Genomic DNA, 14,621 nt, shown 5'->3' with positions numbered 1-14,621 from the left:
TGAGCTCTCTTTGCAGGCTCCACACGTCGAGCTGCTTCCTTATTCCTCAACAGGATCATCCATTTTGTGTGGAGGCATTGTAGGTGCGTATCTCTCAGGATAGCCACCCGCTTTGCTGTGACTTCCTTAGTCGACAGTATCACCAACTGTTTCGTCTCTGGTGCCCAGTGCACACTTCATGCTTTTATGCCTTTTTAAAGGTCTGATGCACACCCTCACTGGTACATGCATCCCGCACGTCCTCAGGTATCTTTTTCACGCACTTGAAGAGCGAGGTCTCACTTACTTCACGAACGGACGGCTCCCGTTTTGCCTCAGATATTTCCATCAAGACATCTGCCACGACCAGGTGACTGTCTTGTTCTGCTTTTAGTGCTAACTCTTCCTCTACTTTACACTCTTCCGTGCCCCTGGCTAAGATGGGCATTGGCCGCTTCACCTCGTAACCTCTCTGGCACTGCCACTGTAAGTCTGCGACCACCATCTTCTCTGGCGGAAGACCTCTTAATGCTTCTCTTGCACATCTTCCCTTAAGTCCTTATACACACTTTGCCACGTGGACAGGTGACCTCTGAGCTCAGAGACTTCCTTCTCCAGCTCATCCACCCTGTGCTCAGCCACTTGTCTCAGGACCCTTTCTCGTTCGACAAGTTCTTTCACTGTCTCTTTAATCAGCTCTATTTCGTGAACCTGTTCTCTTTTGGCTAGCACTTGTCGCACCATCACTTCTTTAAATATATATTCAGATGGGCCATCTTGCCCACCTGTTTCTTCATCCGCAGGTTCAACTCTTTCTTGGGTTTTCCATCTATCACCTTTGACCACCTCTAGGGTCTCTGCTGGGCTCTTGGCCCGGTCACCCTCAGGTACCTCTCGACTCTTGGTAACTTCAGAGAACTCCAGCTCTTCAGCATCAGGTACTATGGAGCCTTCACCATACTCCGCTATTTCACACCTCTCTGTCACCGCAGACGTGGGTCTGTGGGTCAGTTCTTCATGATCTTTGTGGATTCTCCAGGTTTTTTCTCCTACAGCGCCATCAACTGGCCGGTCATCCGACTCCAACCTAGCGGTTGCTGGGGGCAATGACACGACACCTTCCTTCCCGATCTCTTCAGCGTCTGAAAGAGAACTCATTTGGGAGGTAGAAGTACACGACCTTCTATTATCACCAATAGTCACTTGAACAACTTCTTTGTGGCCCTTGTTTCTCCGGCGATGAAAGGACTTGCCCTCCTTGTGGGGCTCTTCTTTACTGTACTCCCTTACTTTCTCAGAGTCACAGTCACCCCCGGAGTCGTTGTCACACCCCACAGTATGGTGAACCCTCAAATTACTCTCTATCTGGGTGTCAGCTCCACTCTGTTTAACTACCACATCATCATCAGCCATACTCTCATACACTTCAGGGGACGTCAGGTCAGTAAGTTGGGCAGACGCATCCTTTCGTCTGGTCATCCGTATGTCTGACCCATCAGTTTTGGGAGGTGTTACTGCCACCGTCGTGTCACTTAGTTGGGCCCGTCCACCATTTTCCTTGGTCATGCCTACTTTAGGACTGTCAACTCTAGGGGGCGCATTCTCCGCATTACTACCTCCCATACACATTATTTCTACCGAGACTTTCCCTTTTATCCACTAATCCCATAGGGCTTCCATGTCCCGCCCTATTACCATAGTGTATAGTAAGTCCGGGACTTCAGTCACTTCCTGGTACATGGACCCCTCAGTCGCGTCAATGTAGAGGTAGGCTGTCAAACGTCTTTTAATGTCCCCACCGGAGCCATTCACTCTCGACCCTGTTCCAGGTGACACAGAACATTCAGGAGGGATCCTCATCAAAGACACTCTACTCCCCGGGTCTATCGGCCCCATCACACTTTCCCCATCTAGCCATGAGGAACAGTGTCGTGACGCCTTATTGGCCGAGCAATCCACCGTATAGCATGGACCTGCATTGCAGGAACTTCTCTGCTCCCAGCTACTGTCCAATGGCACATTCGCCGCCGCCTCTTTTTGGCTCACCGCCCCCTTTTTGGACTCCACCCTCTTTTGGGATACCGCCCCCTTTTGGGCAACTATCCCTGTTTGGGTTACCACCCCTTTTTGGGACTCCACCCCTTTTTGGGCAACCTTCCCTGTTTGGGTCACCGCCTACTTTTAGGGACACCACCCCTTCCCTGGGGTACACCCCATGGACTTCCCATGGTACTCTTAGGTACAGTACAAACAAAACATCTCTTAGGGTCGCACTGCCCTTTAAGAGTTTGTACGACCTGGACCACCAATATTTTTATGACACCTCACCAGCTCCTGCTGGTACTGCCACAGCTCCTGCTGCAATCACAAACCGCCGGCACCTCCGGCTGCCGATCACAAGCCACTGCTGCTGCCACTGTAGCTCCGGCTGCTGCAGAACTTCTTGCTGCAACTGCAGCTCCTCTCCACAAGGTTCTGCACCGCAGACTTCGTGGACCCACCGATTCATAGCAAACTTCGCAACCCTGCCGAGTTACAGCCAGACGCTTGTAAGCTTCGTGGACCCGCCGATCCACAACAAACTTCGTAACCTGCCGAGTTACAGCAATCACCTCCACACATGCTTTCTGGACTGTTGTCTGCATTCTCCACCATATGTAAGATAGCGCTTACTGCATGTGTTGGGGAACACTCGCTTAGCCACGAGATTCAGTCACACAGGCACGATTTTCTCTATTCAACAGTCCATGCGGTTAATGATGCAGTCATAAACCGGGTCACACAATAGGCACCAACAGATAACATTAACTTGCAGCTTTAACCTAGATACTTTCATATACGGCTTTAACTCACAGTTCAGACACTACACCCGCCAGTCCTCCTTGACTAGTTCCCTGGGGTGTCCGTATGCCGTAATGATGTCTCTACTCATATAGCGCACACGATATTGGTTCGCAGTCTCTAAACCCGACGGACCTCACTTCGTCCAGTTACCATGGGAGACCACACAGTTCATTACTGACCCTCATCAGTGTACACAGTTCTCCAACTCTGAGTTACCTTACTGAAGCTCCTGCTCCACACGCTGTCTCCTTGTCAGTCCACACTCCTGGGAAGCAGCCTAACAGGGATCACTGTCCTTGCGACCAGGGCACTCACGACAGTCCAGACCCTGCGAAGATCGGTAGCTCCCCAACACAGTAGCCGTCACCGACTCTGCACCTTCGGCCTTTCCGTGCGCTATTCAGGTATCCAGTCCACGCACAGGACCTCCCAACACACAGGCATTCAGATCCCTGGCCTCTCAGTGCGCTATTCAGGGATCCAATCCTACTCCCAGGATCTCCCAACACACAAGCCTTCAGGTCCACGACCTCTCTGTGTGCTATTCAGGGATCCGATCCTACTCCCAGGATCTCCCAACAAACAAGCCTTCAGGTCCACGGCCTCTCAGTGTGCTATTCAGGGATCCGGTCCACACACAGGACCTCTCAACACACAAGCCTTCCAGGGCTTACACACTCTCTCATGTGACCACCATGGTCACATTATATATCTGTAACCTCTCCCCTGGGTGGGAGGTGTGTGTGGTTAGTCAGACCCGCCCTGGTCTACAACTAATCCTGCAAGCCTCCCTTTGCAATTATACAAATACTTGTGGGACTACAGGGCTCAGAACAACAACATTACTGGCTTACAGTGCAGACTCCCTCTGCGACACATACCAGCCATTTACAATAATGCCAGTCACTAACTCATTATCACCATTACAGTTACACCTCCATGCGTATCCTGAGAAGCACACACAGCACCCCCTAGCTGCAGCATCGGTCATTGCATCACGGGTTGTACGTAGGGGGTACAGTTAATTACTACATATGCTTCATATATTAATGTCAACAGTACAGTGTATTTAAAGGGATTGTTCAATACAGGACAACCCCAGCTTAATCAATTCAGGATTCCACAAATAGAAACAACCTATACTGATTTCCAGCAGGAACGCTATTCCAACGATGTTGGTGTTGTTGTCCCGGCGGTGACCTTGTTGCAGCCACTCGTCCGCTGCGGCTCAACAATATGCCATCAGCTAGGTCCGCTATGACCAAATAGTAAAGGCTGCAGCTGACGATGGCCGCTCATAGGTTGTAGCCTGCCTGTGACACAACAAATCACGGCACTCTCCGGGAACAGCTGCGGGAGGTGAGTATTTACTGACTTTACCCCACATGGGGTCCTGAATTGATAAAACTGGGGTTGTCCAATAGTGAAGTACTAGTAATAGGTAATAGGTGTACATATCCCTATAGGCTGAGTCTGCATTCTGATGCAGCGCTGAACAGTGTAAATTCCCTTTATTTATTTTTATTTGCGTTGCTTGCAGTCTTTTATTATTCTTTTCCTGATTACTTTATGCTTATGTACAGCAGAAGTAAAGCAGCTGACAGCAGTGTAAAGCATTGGGGATGGCACAACATCAGCCTGAGCAGCTGATTGGAAAGGAGAAGGGTTTCAGGCTACCTCTGACTCCACTTGACAATGCAGCAAAGCAGTAGTCACTGTTCAGACCTGTGCAGTAAAGTACGCCTTATTTAAACCCTCCTTAGCCCCACAGTCTTGGGGTACAAGTCTGCAGTCACTCTATGAAGGCAGACCTGTGAGTCCTCACAGCAACCCCAGTTCATGCTGTCAGGATCCTATGGTAGTGGCATGTATGACCTCAAGTATTCGATATGCATACTTTCAGCCACATTACGAATAGACCTGCCAAGCCTTTCTTAATTCACATATATTGAGTAAGGCCACCAGGTCACCAAATCGCATACTTTTAGTCATGCGCTCGCCCGCTCCTGGTAGAATCCTGACAGCGTGCACTGGGCGAGCAGTGAGGACTCACAGGTCTGCAGTCATATAATGTGACTGCAGACTTGTAACCCAAGACTGGACAACCCCTAAATAAATCTATTACAGGATACAGTAAAAGTTCTCTGGTTAGCGAATCCTCATTGTGACACTACTAGTTATATATAGAAGTAATAAATAATCTAATAGTGCAAAAAACCCACTGGATCTGAAAAGTCTCAGTCGAGTAAGAACGGTGCGGTGATCGTGCGGAGCTCCGCTCATCAGGGGATTGATGCTTTGGATATTTCATGTCACTCAATTAGTGATTTCTTCAGGTTTACAAGTGAGAAATGGATGAAAGTACAAGTGGGCGACATCATAAAACTGGAAAACAACAACTTTGTGACGGTAAGTTTGATACTTTACGTTCATTCATGGTCATCATTCATTTGGAATAACCGGAAACATTCCTTATTTGTAAATAAAGGAGAATAAGTAAACAAACTGTTTAAACAAAATTAATTAACAAACTCCTCCTACACTTACCGCCAGTCGTTGCTCATTCTAGCAGCCATATGTAACGCTCTGTGTCCCTACCCCGAATCATCCGCCTCTCTCCACCTCTCACACTGAGGAAGCAGTGACGTGTCCGTGTCCAAACTTCTGTCTCTTTATGTCCCAGTACAAATGTTTGCACTCACTAACAGTTTTGTGCTAAAATAAGGATATTATAGCCATATCCTAACATGAAAGTTGAACTTTTTTTGTTCCAGCCTTTATCCATAACTCCATTTCATAGTTTTGATTATTTCTACAAAACAAGTTCAGCCCCGTCTTACATTATGAAGGAAAGTGATTTTTGCTGTAGATATGAATACTATGGTATTCTTGTGTATAGTACAAATGATTGCAACTTCAAGCTAAGAAATATAGTAGAAAGTGGAAAAAAAATGTTTTGAAGAAAACAAAAAAATATTTCAAAGTTTTCCAACTTATCTCCCTTTAAAAATAAAGAAAAGAAATACACATAATTGGTATTGTTGCGCTCCTTCATGTCCGATCTATCAAAATATAAAATAAATCACAATCATTAAACAGCGTAACGAGAAAAAAATCAAAACGTCAGAATTACCGTTTTCGGCCATAGTGATATCAATAAAAATGTCAACTCTGTGAACAAAGAATACGCCTTCACAAAGCCTCATCGACCAAAACTTCAAAATCTTACACGTGAAATTGTTTTTATTTCACAATTTTTTTTTGGTTTTTTTCAGTACTATACATGTTTAGTATTTGCATAATCATTCTGATCTGGAGAATCATATTTCTAGGTCAGTTTTACTATATAGGGAACATGGTGAATAAAACCCCCCCAAAAAATAATTGCGCTTTTTTTTTTTTGCTTTATTGCCACACTTGGAATTTTTTGCCTGCTATCGAGTACATCATATGATAAAATGAATGGTGTCTATCAAAAGTAAAACTCATCAAAAAAACAGGCCGTGTGGATGGAAAAATAAAAAAAATTATGGCTCTTGGAAGAAGAAGATGAAAAAACAAAATTGCACAAAATGGAAAATCGCCCCATCAAGAAGGGGTTAATTACTATATACCACATGCTAGCAACAAAACTTGTGAGTTTTTCTCACTCTAGAGTCCGGATTGTCTCAGCATTAAATTGCAGATTGTAATATTAACATATTGGATAATTAAAATGATAATATGTTGAATAATTAATACCCGATGCCTGACATTTTAATGTCACATTTTATGATCAATATGCAGTATATTGATATGGCTGCACTTACCGTACATAATTTATCATTACTCTGTGTTTCTGATCCCATATATATCATCTTTTTAGAGTATATCCCCCTATTGTTTGTTCCTCCTTTGTTCTCATGACTTATTCTTTGGTACGTGATATCTTAATGTAAATTATTTTTTTTAATACATTTCTTCTTTTGCCTCACTTTTTGTGGTTTATGGTTACTCCATTTTTTCTTTCTGCTAGCAATGATCAGGAGTACTCCACTTTCGTATATTCTTTCTATTATGAGGGAACTGCATTACCCTGACTAACTTTCCGATCCCATAGATTCATTATGTGCATCTTGAATATTTGGTTAATATATACAGTTAGGGCCAGAAATATTTGGACAGTGACACAAGTTTTGTTATTTTAGCTGTTTACAAAAACATGTTCAGAAATACAATTATATATATAATATGGGCTGAAAGTGCACACTCCCAGCTGCAATATGATAGTTTCCACATCCAAATCCGAGAAAGGGTTTAGGAATCATAGCTCTGTAATGCATAGCGTCCTCTTTTTCAAGGGACCAAAAGTAATTGGACAATGGACTCTAAGGGCTGCAATTAACTCTGAAGGCGTCTCCTTCGTTAACCTGTAATCAATGAAGTAGTTAAAAGGTCAGGGGTGGATTCCAGGTGTGTGGTTTTGCATTTGGAAGCTGTTGCTGTGAGCAGACAACATGCGGTCAAAGGAACTCTCAATTGAGGTGAAGCAGAACATCCTGAGGCTGAAAAAAAAGAAAAAATCCATCAGAGAGATAGCAGACATGCTTGGAGTAGCAAAATCAACAGTTGGGTACATTCTGAGAAAAAAGGAATTGACTGGTGAGCTTGGGAACTCAAAAAGGCCTGGGCGTCCACGGATGACAACAGTGGTGGATGATCGCCGCATACTTAATTTGGTGAAGAAGAACCCGTTCACAACATCAACTGAAGTCCAGAACACTCTCAGTGAAGTAGGTGTATCTGTCTCTAAGTCAACAGTAAAGAGAAGACTCCATGACAGTAAATACAAAGGGTTCACATCTAGATGCAAACCATTCATCAATACAAAAATAGACAGGCCAGAGTTAAATTTGCAGAAAAACACCTCAAGAAGCCAGCTCAGTTCTGGAAAAGTATTCTATGGACAGATGAGACAAAGATCAACCTGTACCAGAATGATGGGAAGAAAAAAGTTTGGAGAAGAAAGGGAACGGCACATGATCCAAGGCACACCACATCCTCTGTAAAACATGGTGGAGGCAACGTGATGGCATGGGCATGCATGGCTTTCAATGGCACTGGGTCACTTGTGTTTATTGATGACATAAGAGCAGACAAGAGTAGCCGGATGAATTCTGAAGTGTACCGGGATATACTTTCAGCCCAGATTCAGCCAAATGCTGCAAAGTTGATTGGACGGCGCTTCATAGTACAGATGGACAATGACCCCAAGCATACAGCCAAAGCTACCCAGGAGTTCATGAGTGCCAAAAAGTGGAACATTCTGCAATGGCCAAGTCAATCTCCAGATCTAAACCCAATTGAGCATGCATTTCACTTGCTCAAATCCAGACTTAAGACGGAAAGACCCACAAACAAGCAAGACCTGAAGGCTGCGGCTGTAAAGGCCTGGCAAAGCATTAAGAAGGAGGAAACCCAGCGTTTGGTGATGTCCATGGGTTCCAGACTTAAGGCAGTGATTGCCTCCAAAGGATTTGCAACAAAATATTGAAAATAAAAATATTTTGTTTGGGTTATGTTTATTTGTCCAATTACTTTTGACCTCCTAAAATGTGGAGTGTTTGTAAAGAAATGTGTACAATTCCGACATTTTCTATCAGATATTTTTGTTCAACCCTTCAAATTAAACGTTACAATCTGCACTTGAATTCTGTTGTAGAGGTTTCATTCCAAATCCAATGTGGTGGCATGCAGAGCCCAACTCGCGAAAATTGTGTCACTGTCCAAATATTTCTGGCCCTAACTGTATATATATATATATATATATACATATATATATATATATATATATATGTATATATATATATATATATATATATGCTATTGAACCCGTTCTACGCCCGGGTGGTGAGCATTTATATTGGTATATGGTCTCCATTCTGGCATGTGCTGCTCCATCCTGCGTCCCCATCCTGTCATGTGCTGCTTCCATCCTGCGTCCCCATCCTGTCATGTGCTGCTTCCATCCTGCGTCCCCATCCTGTCATGTGCTGCTCCCATCCTGCGCCCCCATTCTGTCTTGTGCTGCTCCCATCCTGCGCCCCCATTCTGTCTTGTGCTGCTCCCATCCTGCGCCCCCATTCTGACATGTGCTGCTCCCATCCTGCGCCCCCATTCTGACATGTGCTGCTCCCATCCTGCGCCCCCATTCTGACATGTGCTGCTGCCATCCTGCGCCCCCCTTCTGTCATGTGCTGCTTCCATCCTGCACCCCCGTTCTGACATGTGCTGCTCCCATCCTGCGCCCCCATTCTGACATGTGCTGCTCCCATCCTGTGCCCCGTTCTGTCATGTGCTGCTCCCATCCTGTGCCACCGTTCTGTAATTTGCTGCTCCCATCCTGCGCCACCGTTCTGTAATTTGCTGCTCCCATCCATATGCCCCATACGCTGCTCCATAAAGGTTTATGGCCCCCATAAGATGCTCCATATTATATGCCCCGTACACTGCTCCATAAAGGTTTATGGCCCCCATAAGATGCTCCATAGTATATGCCCCCGTACACTGCTCCATTATGGTTTATGGCCCTCATAAGATGCTCCATATTATATGCCCCCGTACACTGCTCCATTATGGTTGATGGCCCCCATAAGATGCTCCATAGTATATGCCCCCGTACACTGCTCCATTATGGTTTATGGCCCCCATAAGATGCTCTATATTATATGCCCCCGTACACTGCTCCATTATGGTTGATGGCCCCCATAAGATGCTCCATAATATATGCCCCCGCACACTGCTCCATTATGGTTGATGGCCCCATAAGATGCTCCATGGTATTATATGCCCCCGTACACTGCTCCATTATGGTTTATGGCCCCCATAAGATGCTCCATATTATATGCCCCCGTACACTGCTCCATAAAGGTTTATGGCCCCCATAAGATGCTCCATGGTATATGCCCCGTACATTGCTCCATTATGGTTTATGGCCCCCATAAGATGCTCCATTGTATATGCCCCCGTACACTGCTCCATTATGATTTATGGCCCCCATAAGATGCTCCATAATATATGCCCCCGTACACTGCTCCATTATGGTTTATGGCCCCCATAAGATGCTCCATAATATATGCCCCCGTACACTGCTCCATTATGGTTTATGGCCCCCATAAGAAGCTCCATAATATATGCCCCCGTACACTGCTCCATTATGGTTGATGGCCCCATAAGATGCTCCATGGTATTATATGCCCCCGTACACTGCTCCATTATGGTTTATGGCCCCCATAAGATGCTCCATTGTATATGCCCCCGTACACTGCTCCATTATGGTTTATGGCCCCCATAAGATGCTCCATAATATATGCCCCGTATGCTGCTGCGATATATTAAAAAAAAAATACCATACTCACCTATCGTCGCTGGGCGCTGAGTGCTGGGGGGCCTGAGCAGGCGGGGACACCGGCGCGCTGTGGGGGTCAGGTTCCGGTATCGCTGCCAGCTCAGGCCCCCCAGCACTTGCTATACTCACCTGTTTGTCCCGTTCCAGCGCTGCCCGCCGCTTCTTCCGGCTCCTCTGGCTGTGACTGTTCAGTCAGAGGGCGGCGCGCATTAAGCGCGTCATCGCGCCCTCTGAACTGTGAACGTCACAGGCAGAGGAGCGGGACACGGAGACGGAGCCGCACGAAGCGCTGGAACGGGGGACAGGTGAATATACTCACCCTTCTGGCGGTCCCTGCCTCTCCTTTGGAGATCGTGGTGTGCGTTCAGTGTTTACGCATACCGCGATCTCCTGGGAGCGTCGCCCTGTGGGGTCCAGACTGCGCCGGCGCACTGCACTTGCGCAGTCTATAAAGGCTTCGGACAGAGTGACGCTCCCAACGTTATAATATATATATATATATATATATATACGGTATATATATATATAAATAAATAAAAAATATATATAAATATATATATATATATGTATATATATATATATATATATATATATATATATATATATATATACATATATAAAAAAAGACCACAGCGGCACATGTACATGAATCGGCCATGTGAAAACACAGACAAATATACATTTCACAAAAAAATTTTTTCATAAAACTTACAGTTAAAATAGAGATTTAATTACCGCCACCTGCAAGGTCAATGGGGGGAGTGCAAGATAAGTCTGGATGTTGCCACATCCATACAAATAGAGGAAAAAAACAAATCAGCAGGTGGCGGTAATTAACTCTACCTGCCCATAAATTGTAGGTCTAGCCCAGAGTGACGTGTTTGTCCGAAGTTGTAGGCTGGTGGCCCAAGAGTGGCATGTACAGTAGAGTAGGACCCATCAGGGGGAGATCACCTTGCTGTGGTTGATGGGTACACATGAATTGGACAATTTATGCGCTAAGAATCTCCATTTTAACTGTAAGTTTTATGAAAAAAAAAATTTTTGAAAAAATTTTTATGAAAAAATATTTTTGTGAAATGTATATTTGTCTGTGTTCTCACATGGCCGATTCATGTACATGTGCTGCTGTGGTCTTTTTTTATATCTGTGTTGCAGTTTGCAGCTTGCACGTGTTCACATTGGAAGTGCTGATTTGTTTTTTTCCTATATATATATATACATATATATATATATATAATCGGTCATGGCTGAAAGTGTTCCAGAAAATATAATATTTCTCCCAGAAAATGATTGCAGTTACACATTTTGTTACACACATGTTTATTTCCTTTTGTGTGTATTGGAACAACTCAAAAAAAGAGAAAAAAATAAAATTAGACATAATTTCACACCAAATCCCCAAAATGGGCCAGATAAATTGTTGACACTTTTCCAAAATTTGTGGCCTCCTGCCATAGCTTTTAATTTCATTTAAATATCGACGGATAGTTCGCGATGACACTGATGCACCCCGAGCCTGCAGGACAGCTTGATTGGGGCTGCTTATCCACCATCCGGACTATCCTGCGTTGCAACCTTTCATCAATTTTTCTCTGCCGTTCTTGTCCAGGGAGATTAGCTACAGTGCCATTAGTTGTAAACTTCTTGATTATGTTACCCACCATGGACAAAGGAACATCAAGATCTCTGGAGATGGACTTGTAATCTTAAGATTGTTGATATTTTTCATTAATATTGGTTCTGAAGTCCTTAGACAATTCTCCTCTCCTCTTTGTGTTCTCCATGCTTAGTTTGGCACACAGACACACAGTGCAAAGATTGAGTCAACTTCTTCCCTTTTTATCTGATTTCAGGTGTGATTTTCATATTGCCCACACCTGTTACTTGCCACAGGTGAGTTTGAATGAGCATCACATGCTTGAAACAGTTATTTACCCACTATTTTGTCCGGCCCAATTTTTGAGTTTTGTGTGAAATTATGTCCAATTTGCCTTATTTTATCTGTTTTATTCTGTGTTGTTCTGATACACACAAAGAATATAAACATGTTTGTCATATTTTGCGGACCTGAAGTATGTTTGTGCAAAATTTTATACGACTTTGAAAAAACTTGCAAATAGTGAATATCAGAATTACAAAAATCACATCAGTGCTGGCGAACAAACGGAAAAGCAGGCAAAAACTAAAGTAGAGAATAGAAGTAGAAATCAGACTTCAAAATAGGCACAACTTAAAAAAAAAAGCACAAAATAGCCCTAAAACAGAAAAACTAGACAAAAAATAGCCACAAATACAAGAGATTGCAGAATTCATATACTGTTGATATTGCCAAAAAAAATGTTGCAGCCAAAATGCATAAAAAATTGCAACGTAGCACAACACAACAATAAAAAATATAAAATAGAAATAAATGTCCCATTACCTCTTCCACGTCCAGTTATTTGAGATCTGAAATACGTTTAGCTAATAATAGCTGGTTGGGATTGTTGCCTTTCCTGCCCCGGGTCGGCCCTGTCTGTCTTCATTTTATAGATTGAGATTTCTGATGGTGACCAGTCCGTTCCAATAGAGATAAGAGCGTTTCCTCTGTTATGTAACGTCCACTGTTCTAGTACAAAGAGATATCACTGCTCTCTTGTGTTTAGGCAGATCTGCTGTTACTTTCTAGCAGCGAACCCAACAGCCTGATATATGTCGAAACGGCCGAGCTGGACGGGTAAGTGATTCTATCTCACAATCCACAGCTCAGAACTATAAGGGTATGTGCACACGTCAGGATTTCTTGCAGAAATTTTCCTGACAAAAACCGGACATTTCTGCCAGAAATCCGCATGCGTTTTTTTCTTTCGCGTTTTGATGCGTTTTTGTGCGTTTTTTCCCAAATGCATGGAATAGCGGGAAAAACGCAGAAAATCCACAAAATTAATGAACATGCTGCTTTTTTTACCGCGATGCTTTTTTTTCGCGGAAAAAAATGCATCATGTGCACAAAACATGCAGAATGCATTCTAAATGATAGGATGCATAATGTATGCATTTTTAATGAGTTTTTATAAAAAAATGAGAAAAAACCTGAACGTGTGCACATAGCCTAATGGTTCTTAGAAAAACAACTACATTTTCATGTATAGAAGCAGTATTATAGTAGTTATATTCTTGTACATGGGGGCAGTATTATAGTAGTTATATTCTTGCACATAGGGACAGTATTATAGTAGTTATATTCTAGTACATAGGGGGCAGTATTATGGTAGTTATATTCTTGTACATGGGGCAGTATTATAGTAGTTATATTCTTGTACATAGGAGCAGTATTATAGTAGTTATATTCTTGTACATAGGGGCAGTATTATAGTAGTTTTATTCTTGTACATAGGAGCAGTATTATAGTAGTTATATTCTTGCACATAGGGACAGTATTATAGTAATTATATTCTTGTACATAGGGGCAATATTATAGTAGTTATATCCTTGCACATAGGGACAGTATTATAGTAGTTATATTCTTGTACATAGGAGCAGTATTATAGTAATTATATTCTTGTACATAGGAGCAGTATTATAGTAGTTATATTCTTGCACATAGGGACAGTATTATAGTAATTATATTCTTGTACATAGGGGCAATATTATAGTAGTTATATTCTTGTACATGGGGCAGTATTATAGTAGTTATATTCTTGTACATAGAGGGCAGTATTATAGTAGTTATATTCTCGTACATAGGGGCAGTATTATAGTAGTTATATTCTTGTTCATAGGAGCAGTATTATAGTAGTTATATTCTTGTACATAGGAGCAGTATTATAGTAGTTATATTCTTGTACATAGGGGCAGTATTATAGTAGTTATATTCTGTACATAGGGGCAGTATTATAGTAGTTATATTCTTGTACATAGGAGCAGTATTATAGTTGTTATATTCTTGTACATAGGGGCAGTATTATAGTAGTTATATTCTGTATATAGGGGCAGTATTATAGTAGTTATATTCTTGTACATAGGGGCTGTATTATAGTAGTTATATTCTTGTACATAGGGGCAGTATTATAGTAGTTATATTCTGTACATAGGGGCAGTATTATAGTAGTTATATTCTGTACATAGAGGCAGTATTATAGTAGTTATATTCTTGTACATAGGAGCAGTATTATAGTTGTTATATTCTTGTACATAGGAGCAGTATTATAGTAGTTATATTCTTGTGCATAGGGGGCAGTATTATAGTAGTTATATTCTTGTCTCATCAAAGGATAATAAAAGAAGCGGCACTCACCAGTTTGCTGAAAAAAGTGTCTTTAATGCAGCCTTAATCCATGCTTACAGGCTATTCAGACACGTTGCAGGTGATTGTGAGGGTGCGGGGAGTGAAGGTCCTCCTTCACTCCCCGCACCCTCACAATCACCT

At 43.0% G+C, this 14,621-nt stretch overlaps 1 protein-coding gene across 2 annotated transcripts in view; it reads left to right on the top strand.

Annotated features, from left to right (window-relative positions):
* Positions 1–14,621, top strand: part of LOC138662352 (phospholipid-transporting ATPase ID-like) — a 283,179-nt gene that overhangs the window by 189,930 nt on the left and 78,628 nt on the right. For both annotated transcript variants that reach the window (XM_069747882.1, XM_069747872.1), the window contains exons 7-8: positions 5,160–5,232; positions 12,859–12,929. In XM_069747882.1, the coding sequence (XP_069603983.1) occupies positions 5,160–5,232; positions 12,859–12,929 (144 nt within the window). The remainder of the gene's footprint in view (positions 1–5,159; positions 5,233–12,858; positions 12,930–14,621) is intronic.

Source organism: Ranitomeya imitator, chromosome 1 (assembly GCF_032444005.1).
Source record: "Ranitomeya imitator isolate aRanImi1 chromosome 1, aRanImi1.pri, whole genome shotgun sequence".
Taxonomy (NCBI): Eukaryota; Metazoa; Chordata; class Amphibia; order Anura; family Dendrobatidae; genus Ranitomeya; species Ranitomeya imitator.
This window is presented reverse-complemented; position numbering and strand designations above follow the sequence as displayed.